The 15,183-nt window shown below is 42.6% G+C and overlaps 1 protein-coding gene across 2 annotated transcripts in view; it reads left to right on the top strand.

The window, feature by feature from the left end:
* rab8a (RAB8A, member RAS oncogene family) overlaps positions 1-14,931 on the top strand; it is a 54,242-nt gene extending 39,311 nt beyond the window's left edge. For both annotated transcript variants that reach the window (XM_073068926.1, XM_073068925.1), the window contains 3 exons: positions 6,683-6,748; positions 9,696-9,746; positions 10,854-14,931. In XM_073068926.1, coding sequence (XP_072925027.1) covers positions 6,683-6,748; positions 9,696-9,746; positions 10,854-10,943 — 207 coding nt within the window. In that variant the 3' untranslated portion in view covers positions 10,944-14,931. The remainder of the gene's footprint in view (positions 1-6,682; positions 6,749-9,695; positions 9,747-10,853) is intronic.
* Positions 14,932-15,183: the final 252 nt, after the last annotated feature.

Raw genomic sequence — 15,183 nt, 5'->3', positions numbered from 1 at the left:
TCCTTTCAACCCTGCATCTGTGATTGCAAATATGTCACATTTCCATGTGCTGATGAATACTCTAATTTCATCAATCTTAGTAGTACACTTTTAATGCAGTGCACTTTTCTTAACCATACTGATGCTGACACTGAAATCTTAGAGCAGATGCTCTGGACTTTCCGGCTGGGATGAAATGTGTGATATTCTAAAAAAAATACACACAATATGGAAGGACTTAGCAGGTCAGGCAGCATATGTGGAAATGAATAAACAGTTGACTTGTTAGGCCGAGACTCCTCTTCAAGTGTCCCAAAAGTCAACTGTTATTTCATTTCCATGGATGCTGTCTAATCTGAGTTACTCCAGCATTTTGTGTGTGTTCCTTTGGATTTCCAATATCTGCATAATCTCTTGTGTTTAGAATCTTAGAGTTTTTCGAGGAAGTTACCAGGAAAGTTGATGAAAGCAAGGCAGTTGATATTGTCTACATGGATTTTAGCAAGGCCTTTGACAAGATACTGCTTGGGAGTTTGGTCAAGAATATTCAGTCACTTAGTATTCAAAGTTCGACATTGGCTTTGTGGAAGAAGCCAGAGAGTGGTTGTGGATGATTGTCTTCCTGACTGGAGGCTGTGACTAGTGGTGCTGAGTCTGTTTGTCATCTATGAGTCAGCAATCTGGATGATAATATGTAATCTGGATCAAGAAATTTGTGGATGATTCAGACAGACATACTTTATTGATCCCGAGGGAAATTGGGTTTCATTACAGTCTCACCAACCAAAAATAGTGTAGAAATATAGCAATATAAAACCATAAATAAATAATAATAAGTAAATTACAGGAAAGATATCAATAAATTAGAGAGAGTGCAGAGATGATTTACTAGGATGTTACCTGGGTTTCAGCACTTAAGTTACAGAGAAAGGTTGAACAAGTTAGGTCTCTATTCATTGGAGCGTAGAAGGTTGAGGGGGGATTTGATCGAGGTATTTAAAATTTTGAGAGGGATAGATAGAGTTGACATGAATAGGCTGTTTCCATTGAGAGTAGGGGAGATTCAAACGAGAGGACATGATTTGAGAGTTGGGGGCAAAAGTTTAAGGGAAACACGAGGGGGTATTTCTTTACTCAGAGAGTGATGGCTGTGTGGAATGAGCTTCCTGTAGAAGTAGTAGAGGCCAGTTCAGTTGTGTCATTTAAGGTAAAATTGGATAGGTATATGGACAGGAAAGGAGTGGAGGGTTATGGGCTGAGTGCGGGTAGGTGGGACTAGGTGAGATTAAGAGTTCGGCACGGACTAGGAGAGCCGGAATGGCCTGTTTCCGTGCTGTGATTGTTATATGGTTATATATGGTTAAGTTATTCCAAGTGGAAATAAGTCCAGGACCAGCCTATTGGCTCAGGGTGTCTGACCCTCCGAGGGAGGAGTTGTAAAGTTTGATGGCCACTGGCAGGAATGACGCTCAGTGTTGCATCTCGGTGGAATGAGTCTCTGGCTAAACGTACTCCTGTGCCTAACCAGTACACTATGGAGTGGATGGGAGACATTGTCCAAGATGGCATGCAACTTGGACAGCATCCTCTTTTCAGACACCACCGTCAGAGAGTCCAGTTCCACCCCCACAACATCACTGGCCTTACGAATGAGTTTGTTGATTCTGTTGGTGTCTGCTACCCTCAGCCTACTGCCCCAGCACACAACAGCAAACATGATAGCACTGGCCACCACAGACTCGTAGAACATCCTCAGCATCGTCCGGCAGATGTTAAAGGATCTCAGTCTCCTCAGGAAGTAGAGACGGCTCTGACCCTTCTTGTAGACAGCCTCAGTGTTCTTTGACCAGTCCAGTTTATTGTCAATTTGTATCCCCAGGTATTTGTAATCCTCCACCATGTCCACACTGACCCCTTGGATGGAAACAGGGGTCACTGGTGCCTTAGCCCTCCTCAGGTCCACCACCAGCTCCTTAGTCTTTTTCACATTAAGCTGTAGATGATTCTGCTCACACCATGTGGCAAAGTTTGCCACCGTAGCCCTATATTCTGCCTCATCTCCCTTGCTGATGCATCCAACTATGGCAGAGTCATCAGAAAACTTCTGAAGATGGCAAGACTCTGTGTTGTAGTTGAAGTCCGAGATGTAGATGGTGAAGAGAAAGGGAGACAGGACAGTCCCCTGTGGAGCCCCAGTGCTGCTGACTACTCTGTCTGATATACAGAGTTGCAAGTGCACGTACTGTGGTCTGCCAGTCAGGTAATCAATAATCCATGACACCAGGGAAGCATCCACCTGCATCACTGTCAGCTCCTCACCCAGCAGAGCAGGGCGGATGGTGTTGAAAACACTGGAGAAATCAAAAAAACATGACCCTCACAGTGCTCGCCAGCTTGTCCGGGTGGGCATAGACACGGTTCAGCAGGTAGACGATGGCATCCTCAACTCCAAGTCAGGGCTGGTAGGCGAACTGGAGAGGGTCTAAGTGTGGCCTAACCATAGGCAGGAGCTGCTCTAGAACATGTCTCTCCAGGGTCTTCATGATGTGGGAGGTCAATGCCACCGGTCTGTAGTCATTGGAGCCACGGGAGCGCGGCGTCTTTGGTACAGGGACGAGGCAGAATGTCTTCCACAGCACAGGAACCCTCTGGAGACTCAGGCTCAGGTTGAAGACATGGTGAAGTACTCCACATAGCTGGGGGGCACAGGCTTTGTGCACCCTGGGGCTGACACCATCCGGGCCTGCAGCCTTGCTTGGGTGGAGATGTTTCAGGTGGGGGAGGGGTGTAGTCATGAGAGCAGGGTGGGGGGCTGTGAGGAGGCGTAGGAGGGAAGAGTGGAGTATGTGTTGGTTGGGGGCTGACAACAGATGAATCATGTGGGGGATGGGCAGGGGCCACAGGGTCAAATCTGTTGAAGAATAGATTAAGTTTGTTGGCCCTGTTCACACTGCCTTCCGCTCCTCTGTTGCTAGTTTGCTGGAACCCAGTGATGGTCCTCATCCCACTCCAGACCTCTCTCATGTTGTTCTGCTGGAGTTTCCACTCAAGCTTCCTCCTATACCTGTCTAGCCTCCCTGATGTTGGCTTTCAGGTCCCTTTGTATTGTCCTCAGCTCCTCCCTATTTCCATCTCTAAACGCCCTCTTTTTCGCATTCGGGATGTCCTTAAAGATTCTTAGAGATAGGATCTCTGGGCATTTAGAGAATCATGGTCTGATCAGGGATAGTCAGCATGGCTTTGTGAAGGGCAGATCGTGCCTAACAAGCCTGATAGAGTTCTTTGAGGAGGTGACCAGGCATATAGATGAGGGTAGTACAGTGGATGTGATCTACATGGATTTTAATAAGGCATTTGACAAGATTCTACACGGTAGGCTTATTCAGGAAGTCAGAAGGCATGGGATCCAGGGAAGTTTGGCCAGGTGGATTCAGAATTGGCTTGCCTGCAGAAGGCAGAGGGTCGTGGTGGAGGGAGTACATTCAGATTGGAGGGTTGTGACTAGTGGTGTCCCACAAAGATCTGTTCTGGGACCTCTACTTTGTGTGATTTTTATTAACGATCTGGATGTGGGGGTAGAAGGGTGGGTTGGCAAGTTTGCAGACGACAGAAAGGTTAGTGGTGTTATAGGTAGTGTAGAGGACTGTCTAAGATTGCAGAGAGACGTTGATAGGATGCAGAAGTGGACTGAGAAGTGGCAGATGGAGTTCAACCCGGCGAATTGTAAGGTGGTACACTTTGGAAGGACCAACTCCAAGGCAGAGTACAAAGTAAATGGCAGGATACTTGGTAGTGTGGAGGAGCAGAGGGATCTGGGGGTACATGTCCACAGATCCCTGAAGGTTGCCTCACAGGTAGATAGGGTAGTTAAGAAAGCTTATGGGGTGTTAGCTTTCATAAGTCGAGGGTTAGAGTTTAAGAGTCGCAAGGTAATGATGCAGCTCTATAAAACTCTGGTAAGGCCACACTTGGAGTACTGTGTCCAGTTCTGGTCTCCTCACTATAGGAAGGATGTGGAAGCATTGGAAAGGGTACAGAGGAGATTTACCAGGATGCTGCCTGGTTTAGAGAATATGCATTATGATCAGAGATCAAGGGAGCTAAGGCTTTACTCTTTGGAGAGAAGGAGGATGAGAGGAGACATGATAGAGGTGTACAAGATATTAAGAGGAATAGACAGAGTGGACAGCCATCGCCTCTTCCCCAGGGTACCACTGCTCAGTACAAGAGGACATGGTTTAAGGTAAGGGGAGGGAAGTTCAAGGGGGATATTAGAGGAAGGTTTTTCACTCAGAGTGGTTGGTGCGTGGAATGCACTGCCTGAGTCAGTGGTGGAGGCAGATACACTAGTGAAGTTTAAGAGACTACTAGACAAGTATATGGAGGAATTTAAGGTGGGGGGTTATATGGGAGGCAGGATTTGAGGGTTGGCACAACATTATGGGCCAAAGGGCCTGTAATGTGCTGTACTATTCTATGTTCTATGTTAATGTCCTTTGTTACCCATGGCTTGTTATTTGAATAACAAAGGACAATTCCAAAATTGAAGGTGTTGTGGATAGCGAGGAAGACTATCAAAGCTTGCAGCGGGATCTGAACCAGCTGGAAAAATGGCAGATGGAACTTAAAGCAGACAAGTGTTGGGTGTAAACATGAAGAAATCTGCAGATGCTGGAAATACAAACAACACACACAAAATGCTGGTGGGACACAGCAGGCCAGGCAGCATCTATAAGGAGAAGCACTGTCGACGTTTCGGGCCAAGACCCTTCGTCAGGACTAACTGAAAGGAAAGATTTGAAAGTGGTGGGGGGAGGGGGAAATGCGAAATGATAGGAGAAGACCGGAGGGGGTGGGATGAAGCTAAGAGCTGGAAAGGTGATTGGCAAAAGTGATACAGATCTGGAGAAGGGAAAGGATCATGGGACCGGGAGGCCATGGATAGACATATCAGAATGGGAATGGGACGTGGAATTAAAATGTGTGGCCACTGGGACTTTGGAAGGACCAACCAGTGTAGGTCTTACACAGTGAGAAGTAGAGCACTGAGGAATGCAGTTGAACAGAAGGATCTGGGAATACAGATCTGGAATTCCTTGGAAGTGGTGTCACAGGTTGATAGTGCTGTAAAGAAAGTTTTTGGCACATTGGCTTTCATAAATCAATGTATTGAGTGCAGGAGTTAGGATAGACAATAGGTGCAGAAGTAGACCATTCGGCCCTTTGAGCCTGCACCGCCATTCTGAGATCATGGCTGATCATCTACTATCAATACCCATTTCCTGCCTTGTCCCCATATCCCTTGATTCCCCTATCCATAAGATACCTATCTAGCTCCTTCTTGAAAGCATCCAGAGAATTAGCCTCCACTGCCTTCTGAGGCAGTGCATTCCAGACCCCCACAACTCTCTGAGAGAAGAAGTTTTTCCTTAACTCTGTCCTAAATGACCTACTCCTTATTCTCAAACCATGCCCTCTGGTACTGGACTCCCAGCATCTGGAACATATTTCCTGCCTCTATCTTGTCCAATCCCTTAATAATCTTATATGTTGCAATCAGATCCCCTCTCAATCTCCTTAATTCCAGCGTGTACAAGCCCAGTCTCTCTAACCTCTCTGCATAAGACAGTCCGGACATCCCAGGAATTAACCTTGTGAATCTACGCTGCACTTCCTCTACAGCCAGGATGTCCTTCCTTAACCCCGGAGACCAAAACTGTACACAATACTCCAGTTGTGGTCTCACCAGGGCCCTGCACAAATGCAAAAGGATTTCCTTGCTCTTGTACTCAATTCCCTTTGTAATAAAGGCCAACATTCAATTAGCCTTCTTCACTTATGTTATGTACAAGATGCTGGTGAGGCCTAATCTGGTATGTTGTGTCTAGTTTTGGTCACCTACCCACAGGAAATATGTAAATAAGACTGAAGGAATGCAGAGAAAAGTTACAAGGACATTTGAGTTATTGGGAAATGTTGAATGTCAGAACTTAAAAGATTGAGGTAAGATTTGATAGATTTATACAAAATTATGAAGATTAAAGATACAGTAAATGCAAGCAGTCTTTTTTTCCACTGAGGTTGGGTGAGTCTACAACTAGAGATCATGGGTTAAGGGTGAAAAGTGAAATGTTTAAGAGGAACTCATAGGGTGGTGAGACTAGAACAAGCTGCCAATGCAAGTAGTGGATTCAGGGTCAATTTAACCATTTAAGAGAAATTTAGATGGGTATATGTCTGATATGGAAGGCCATATTCCAAATGATAGGACTGGGCACATTAATGGTTCAGCACAGACTTCATGAGCTGAGGGCCCTGTTTCTGTGCTGTGGTGTTCTATGACACTATTCTGAATAGTTTGAGAAAGAAGTTGATTAGTTTCTTTGTAAATAGAAAATAAAGTGGAATATTTGAATTGTAATTAAATTGAAGAGTGATATTATAAAAATCACATTTGGCTGGTTGTGGAGAGAAAACCTATAACTATTTTAAATCAACACTATCGATTTCTGCTTTTTAGGTTAACAGAATGATCCTCTCTCATGAGTAATTGTTTAAAAATTAAAGTACTTGAAAATTAACCTGAAAGTGCTTCGAGCATTTTGGGATTGCTTGAGATTTAAGCGCTTGAGACATGTCTCCCTTACTCCGTTCCTCACTTCATTGTTCCATTCTGTACATTTTTTTTATCTTTCTTTTCCAGTTAGCCAGTGACTATGGAATTAAGTTCATGGAAACCAGCGCAAAGGCAAATATAAATGTGGAGAATGTAAGTGTTGATTATTGTCTGGTCATTTCCTGTTTTTTGCGTTATACTTTTAATGTAAACACTTCCTATCATTAGAAAGATGAATTCTGGTCCAGTAATTATTAGATTTCCAAAGCTTGGTAACCTAACACCTGGTTTGTGTAGTCACAAACAGAACATGCACACATGTAGAAACCACAAAATAATTCTGTGTGCAGTTCTGGTCACCATATTATAGGGCAGTTGTGATTAAGCCGAAGAGTTCAGTGATGATTCACAAGAATGTTACTGGGACTAGGGATCTTGAGTTACGTACAAAGAGTAGATCGGCTTTAACTATATTCCCTAGAGTGAATGAGGGTGATATAAAATTGTGAGGAGCTTAGATGAAGTAAACTGTCAGAGTCTTTTCCCCAGATAGTGAAGTCAAAGTGCACAACATAGAAAACCTACAGCACAATACAAGCCTTTCGGTCCACAATGTTGTGCCGAACATGTACTTACCTTAGAAATTACCCATAGTCCTGTTTTTCTAAATAGGTTTTAAGGGGAAGTTTTTAAAGTAGATCTGAGGCATTTTTCATACAGAGGGTGTTTGGTATGTGAAACAAACTGCCAGCGAAAGTGGCAAAGTGGGTACAATTATGAAGTTTGAAACTAAACACAGGCAGAGAGGACTGGCTCTGGATGGCACCATGGTCAGGCTGAAGGACCTATTTATGTTTCATACAACTGCATAGTTAGTTTAGATATGGCTTGCTTGTTCATCTCCTGTTCCTTTTGCCTTCTGCACTCTTGTAAGTTTGGAGTGAAGAGACAGTTTGTACCTGATGATTTATTATAATTGAATACATAAAGGTAGTGGGGGAAAGCTGTTAAATCTTGAGGTATGGGTCTACAAGCTCCTGTGTAGAATGAATGAAGCATGACTGGTATAATATATTATAGCAAAATGAGCTTATTTACTTTGGTAGAAAAAAATATTGGCAGGGTATTATTTAAATAGTGAGATTTAAAAAATCATCTGATGTCCATATGAGTCAGAATCAGGTTTATTATCACCGACATTTGAATGAGATTTCATGTAGAAACTTCACAAAGAATTTCAGCAGTGTTGATGGCCCATGTTGTGGGGGGCGGGGGGGTGAGGTTTATTACAAGAGGTATTTTGTTCCAATAATAAATTGGTTTATTATTGTCACATGTACTGATCTGATGCAATTCTTGAATACATTAACACCATCTATTATTGTTGCTATAAAACAACAAATCTCACATCAAAAAGACAATGATAATAAACCTAATTCTGGTTCAGTTTGTCTCGGGCATCCTTCAGAACTGTCAGTTGCTGTGATCTACCTCTGCAGCTACCTCTTTTTGGCTTAAAACTTTGCGACTGTAAAATGGGTGCAATCAGTTTTTCTTCAGATTTGGTTTCATAATGAATAGCAGTGTGCCGGGGAATGCTGGGAAGCAGAGGGATTTTGGGGAATAAGTACGTGGTTCACTGAAAGCGGTATCATAAGTAATCAAAGTGGTGAAGATGATGTTTGAAACACTGGGCCTCATCAATCAGTGCATTGAGTACAGGAGCTCAACTTAAAAGCAAATGGGGGGCACATAATAGAGCAAAAATTAGTAGGAAGTTTTAGGATAGGGAAAACCAATAGAAAACAACTAAAAAAGCCATGGGGGGGGGGAGATGAAATATGAAGGTAAGCTAGACAATAATAGCAAAGAAATTACCAGTAGACGGTTTGCTTAAGGGAAAACCTTACTTGACAAATCTGTTGGAATTCTGTGAGGAAGTAACAAGCAGAATAAAAAAAAGGAATCAGCGGATGTTTACAGATTTTCAGAAGGACTTTGAAAAAGTTACAATACACGAGGCTGATTAACAATGCGAGAGCCCATGGCATTACAGGAAAAATACAGGCATGGATGGAGCATTGGCTGATTGGCAGGGAGTAAAGAGTGATAAAAAAGGGAGCCTTGTTGGCTGCCAGTGACTAGTGGTGTTCCACAGGGTTTAGTGTTGGGATCACTTCTTGTCAGTGATTTAGATGATGGAATTGATGGCTTTGTGGCCAGTTTTGCAGACAATACAAAGATAGGCAGAGGGCATGTAGTGTTAAGGAAACAGAGGCTCTAGAAGGACTTGGGCAGATTAGAAGAATAGGCAAAGAAGTGGCAGATGAAATACAGTGTTGGGAAGTGTATGGTCATGCACTTTGGTAGAAGGAAAAGTGTGGACTGTTTTCTAAATGAGGAGAAAATTCAAAAATCCAAGGTGCAAAGGGTCTAGGGAGTTCAGAGGAAACGTATGTGGTTCACTGGGAAAACGTACAAACTGCTTACAAGCAGTGCCTTGTACTGAACTCTGAACTCCAGAGTGCCCTGAGCTGCAATAGGGTCAAGCTATGCTATGCTAAAGGGATATAGGCTAAGCGCTGGAAAATGGGACTATCGTAGATGGAGATCTTGTTAGGCATGGACCAGTTGGGTTAAAAAGCACTTCTGTGCTGTAGAAGTCTATGGGTATTGGGGACGGTGGGCTTTGAGTTGGCTGAAACAAAGGAAAGAATAAGAGCTGAGGAATTGTGAGAAATTTGCAATGACTGGGGCCAATGCTATAGCCAACATTAGCTTGTTAGAGTAAAAGCAAACTGATTCTGTGCAGTATTATTGTCAGCTTTTGAGTGACAGGGTCAAAGGAAACGTGGAAGTGGCCACCAAGAAGGAGACATCCTGAATGGGGGCAAAAAGGAATGGTCTGATGAACAATTGTAAAGTAACATGGAGAGTCATGGGTAAAACCATGTATGCACATGGGTAGGTGACTTGCCATGACCTCAGAGAGACATCTTGTGCAACCTCTGCAGTACCAGTGCCTGCTGGTGTGCTGCTGAGTTGTAGTTTTCTTTGTTAGTTCTTTCTCAATGGACCATTCTGATGTTTACTGTTACAGGCATTTTTTACTCTTGCCAGAGACATAAAAACAAAAATGGACAAAAAGCTGGTGAGTGTCTTTTACCTACTTTGCCTCCCTTTCTGTGCTCATTACCCAGGACAAGTTCATCATGTAGTCAACTTAAGGGGCTGCTTTTGGTGAGTTGGTAACTGGACATGAAAGTTAGTACCACTGAGTGGGATTAGATGCATGAAATTCTACACATCTTTCTTGTCAGCACAGCACTAGTGGCATCATCACATGGCACAATGCTAACTCTTGCCCTGCTGCTGACCCCTAAAATGAATGAAAAAATCCCATTGACCCTTGCTTAGAATTGAATGTTAAGCCAGTTGACCAAAGTTTAATGAGTTGAGCTTATGTAGCCTTAAAAAATGAAAGGGAAGCAGTGGGTCAGAAAGGTTAGTGAATTCTGAAATGGATAGGTAAACTGAGGTCTATGGATCTTTGTGCTGGGGAAGCCATCTATGATCCTTGACAGGGACTTTTCCTGGCTCTGCCAGTGGGATTGTTTATGGGGAGTTTTATCCTCTGCATTCACATCAAATGGTCAGCTGATGTCACTTTGAACAAACTGCTTAGCAGGCCTGTAGAGGGTAGCTGACTGCTTTGCTGTTAATGTACAGACAGGGATGCCTGGTGGTTTTTCTTAATTTCTGTGATTGCTGATTGCTATATGGTCAGTTGCTCCTCCCCCATCACTGTCCTTCACTTACACCACTTTCATGTAACTGGCATCCCCTCTGTCACTGCGATTTTAATCTTTCTTCCCCACGGCACTGACTCCTGCAGTGACAAGAAGGCCTGCTTTACCACACGTGGAATATCAAGCTGCCTCTTTCTACTCAGTGCCCAAGTGTCCTGGACTGGCCCCAGGCCTAACTGTACCACCCCTGGTCAAGAAGGCAGAGAAAGCTAGAAGGGGAGAAGTCCAGCAATGATTGCTAAGATGTGTAGAGTACAGGAGGGTGCAGACAGAGTTGGCAATCATGTTTGATGTACAATGAGGTTATTGCTGATGGGGGAGAGGTGCTGGTTTGAGTTGGGCTGTGACTCACCTGAATTAGGTTTTTTAAATAATTACCTTAAATGCTGAATGTATTAATATGATGAGATGTGATTGCTTTGGCTAAACTCTTTTTTCTTTTTATGTAGGAAGGTAACAGTCCACAAGGTAGCAACCAGGGTGTGCGAATCACCTCAGAACAGAAAAAGAGCAGTTTCTTCCGTTGTCTCCTCCTGTGATGAACTCTGCCTTTGGAAAAGTCCAAGCACTTTCAGACTTGAATGAAATGTGCACACACTGTGCTTTTCTTGTACAGATGGACACTTCCTTTGGACAAGCCTTGTTGTGCGGACAAAGACTTACAGTGACCAAGCAGTTGAGGTTTTTGGCTTTTAGGACCTGTCCAATGATGATTACCTCAGTGATGGAAATGTGCACATCAGAATACTCTGTTGGGAAAGCCCCCCCCCCCCCCCCCCCCCATATTACTGATTTCCAATCTATTGAGGTGCAGTTGTGTGAAATTCTAGCAATCCTGCTTCCTCTAATTCCCTCTGCTTTTCCTGCTTTGTTTCTCCCTACTGATCGTGTTGTGAACATGGTATCAGCATTGCGCCTTTTCCTGTTCCAGCAGCCCAGTATTTTAATGTGCTACTACTGTTGTTGCTTCACATGTGACTCTCCTTATACATTGCTATGTCTGGAAGGGCTTTGTTTGCTTTCTGCCAGTGTATCATGTCCATATATTGGTGGATGTGATGATTATGAGAAGGTTAGAGTAGTCCAAATGTCCGTTTTCAGACTGAGAGTCAAGTATACCTGTTCCATGGATGGTTATGGTGCTGAAAACTGCTCAGTTGATCACTTCTTGTCCCACATCTATTGAATTCTTGGTCTCATTGCTTTCCCTGTATTTAGGTTTTCATTGTTGTGCAGTGTGCTGAAACTGCTGGCGATGTAGTGCAGCAGTGTCACTGTGACTGCTATATCTGTGGCAGGTTTAGCTAAGTGTTGCTAATGGGCACTTTGTCCTGAATCACCAGACAAAAATTGGATCTTCAGGTAGACTTTTCCTTTATTCCTGATGTTTACTATGGCAGCGCATCAATACTGCTCTGCTTTCCTGGGGCTTCAGAGGCAAGCGGCCAGAATCAACCAAAGCTAATGTTTCCAAACGATGATTGCCTATATTGTGAGGTTATCCCTGCAAGTGGCACCAATTAGTGCAGGTTCAGTATACTGAGGACCAGAGAACAGGGATGGTGGGTGTTGATGAGGGGTAGAGAATATAGCAAAGGGGTTGAGACCAAAGAGTTGGGAGGGCAGCCTGGATTGAAACAAACCCCTTCCTCCACCATCCCAGCCCCTGATTAGAGCTGAGCTGCATTAGCCATTCATTTATTTATAGCCTTATTCATTAGCCATTACTTCGTTTCAGCACTGCTCAGTTGACAGACCCTTACTGAACTATGTTCTGAAAACTCCCTGAATACAGATGCGTAAACCCACAGGTCAGTGCGGGTGCTGTCCGTGGTTGCAAGAAGTGGACCAGAACTGATTCATTTGTAGCTCACAGGCTGCAAGAATCAGCAGTTTAGCAGAATAGAGAGGTAATGCACTATGGGCAGGTTCTGTTAATAAGCTTCATGTATATTTCTGGAACCTGAGTATTGACATAGTAAAATTCTCTCAGGGAGATAAATTGCACTTTCAGTTGAAGAGCTGTCAATGTTGTAATATTTGAATGTGGAGCATGAGAATTATGCACACTTTATCACCAGGTGGTTTGTCTCATTTTTTGTTATAAATTTCCATGCCAGGCTGTAACTATCACTGTATAAATTGGTTAGTAAGTCAGGATTTACTGATAAGACAATTGTTACAGACTTGCTTTAGGTATGGTAATGTTTTGATTCCTTTAAAACCAATGAGTAGCTATGAAGTTAATTTTAGTTTCTAGATTATTAATTAGAAAGACAGTGAGAACAGTGGCTTCTATTCTGACCGACATTTGGCATCACCTCCTCCCATACCATTTTCACACTTTTGCCCACTAACAGTGATCAAGGAGATGAGTGTATCTCTGTCAGATCTCCTCGCAGAAATGGAAACCCACAAAGCCAAGAGTACATGGTTATTCAGAGCCCTTGAACATAATGTTTATTCTTAAACGTTGAAGGTTAAAGACCTGCACTATGGGTGTTTAAAGTTATCATGTGGGTATTAGTAATGGAGTATACTCCTGTATTGATGATACACAGATGGTTGTGTACAGTGATAACTGCTTTTCCACATATATGTGGCAAGTTGGTTTAGCAGGTACTGCACTTGGTGAAACCAGAATATCCTTTTGTATTTCACTGTGCACTTTGTGTAGTTTGGATGAAGGAGTGAAGACATGCATCCCTTAATCCTAAATATAGAAACTATGTTGTTATCAAAAAGCTGGCCTTGTGCAAATCATGTCACCTGTTTGGGTATCTAAGCTGATTACTTCATCAGAGTTCACCAGTCTGAGCATCTCTAAATGTCCCTTTCCAAGCAGTCAGGAATAGACTGACATTTGCAGACCTGTTTTTCTGTTTCCTACTCCTTCTAAATATAATGGTCGTGATTAAGGTGAATAAGTTAATTCCCGGGGCATTTTGCAGGATGTAGAAGGCCTCGCTCCTCTAAAGTTTCCAGCTGTCGCTGCCCCAATCATTAAAAATATTTCTTATTCTTGTTTGATATCCACTGATTCCACTACTTTGGATCTCACTTGAAAGGAAATTATTTATTCACTTTCTGGAGTGTGACCTGCAGTTTTCAGGCTAGAATTGGCCATATTCCCTGAATCCCATCCATTTTGTCATCTTACAGTATTCTCTTCTGTCAAATGTTTGTTTTGAGTTGTTTAAAAAGTTTAATTTTATGTAAATGTCTTTTTCTTCCCCATCCCCCTGCCCCCACCACCACCTGTAATCCCTTAGTCCTTAAATCTTGTCATTACTTCATGATGTAAGTTCCTTGTAACTTTTGTTATTTGGATCATCCAAGATGACTGTGGCATTGTAATAGTTGTTAGATTAACAGTTTGTTGAATTCCCACTATAATACAGATATATTTTATTGTTGGTATCACTTTACAGCTGCACCTGGAATTTAATGTACCATCCGGACTCAGTGATTCAAGTGGGCTTTAACTATGTTGAGAAGCAGAGTTCTCATAATATTTCACACCATTTAGAGCTAACAATATTTTCAATGTTTCAAGAGGCAGATAACAGAAAAGGAATATACCTGTATCTAATATGTGAAAACAGTTCTAAGTTTCCAAATGAATTTGACTTTGTTCTTATTACTAGTGGTGACCATTAAATAACAACTGTGTTGCCGGGCCCTTGCTGATGGATAATATTGATGCCATTGTCCAACAAGTAGAGTGGATTGTCCCTGTTTAGCACCACAAGCCTTGCTTGGTTAATTTTTTTTGTTGCATCTTGAAAGTCACCAGACCAGAGAAGGGTGCTCACTGGGAAGGACATGTCCCCAATGAAATGGATCCCCATCAAAAAAGCAGAGTTAAATGGCCATTCCATTCAATTCAACAGCCTTTCTGTCGTACTAGTGGAGACTGTGTTTCTGTAGGGTCAAATTTCCACATGAATTTCTCTCTAGTGTTTCAAAAACTAGATAACTTATAGCAAAGGAGCTGTTTGAAACATGACCCAGTATGTGGCAAGTGCTGTGTGGTTACTTCAGCTATAACCTCTTGACAGGTGTGGAACAGTTGGTGTTTTTCCTACTCTTCTGCTTTTACAGGGCATTGTGGTTTGATGGTGACACTGTGAAAGTGGTGCATAAGTCCCCTCTGTAAGGAGACTGAACCTTATCCAACACAGTTGGACCTAACAGCACAGTACATAAACTATAGACTTCATTGTCCCCTTGTGTCAGTTTGAACAATTCCTGCTATAACAGTATTGTACAAAGAATGTGGGAGGAAAATATTCTGTCTATTTCACTCTCATTGTCCAATGTAAATCCTACAAACCATGAAATGCAAAGTCCAGAATTCAGCTGGTTCAAAAAGATGGGGGAGCTGAATTGTTTCAGGTGACTGTAAATAACTTTACATTAAAAAGGACCTACTTTATAATTGTTCTGTACTTGCTGATGTTACTGGATTTATAGACAGAAGTGGAGTTTTAAAGAGATTAAAATGTGAGACCTTTAAAAAGCAAATTCTCTGATCTAATTATTCTCTGAGGATTTTTGATGTTAACTTATTCCAAGTCTTTAAACCTGCTGAGATTAAAACCATGGGAGGAGTGGTCATAATTTGTAGAATTCTTAGCTCCTTGTGAAGGATTGTCTGAGACAAGTTAATTCTGCTTGTATTTATATTGTCAAACTAACAATTGTAGTCAGATTAAAGTCACATAGGAGCAGAATTAGCCCATTCAGTCCATCGAATCTGCTCCACTATTCGATCAT

Source organism: Hemitrygon akajei, chromosome 16 (assembly GCF_048418815.1).
Source record: "Hemitrygon akajei chromosome 16, sHemAka1.3, whole genome shotgun sequence".
NCBI classification, from domain to species: domain Eukaryota; kingdom Metazoa; phylum Chordata; class Chondrichthyes; order Myliobatiformes; family Dasyatidae; genus Hemitrygon; species Hemitrygon akajei.
This window is presented reverse-complemented; position numbering and strand designations above follow the sequence as displayed.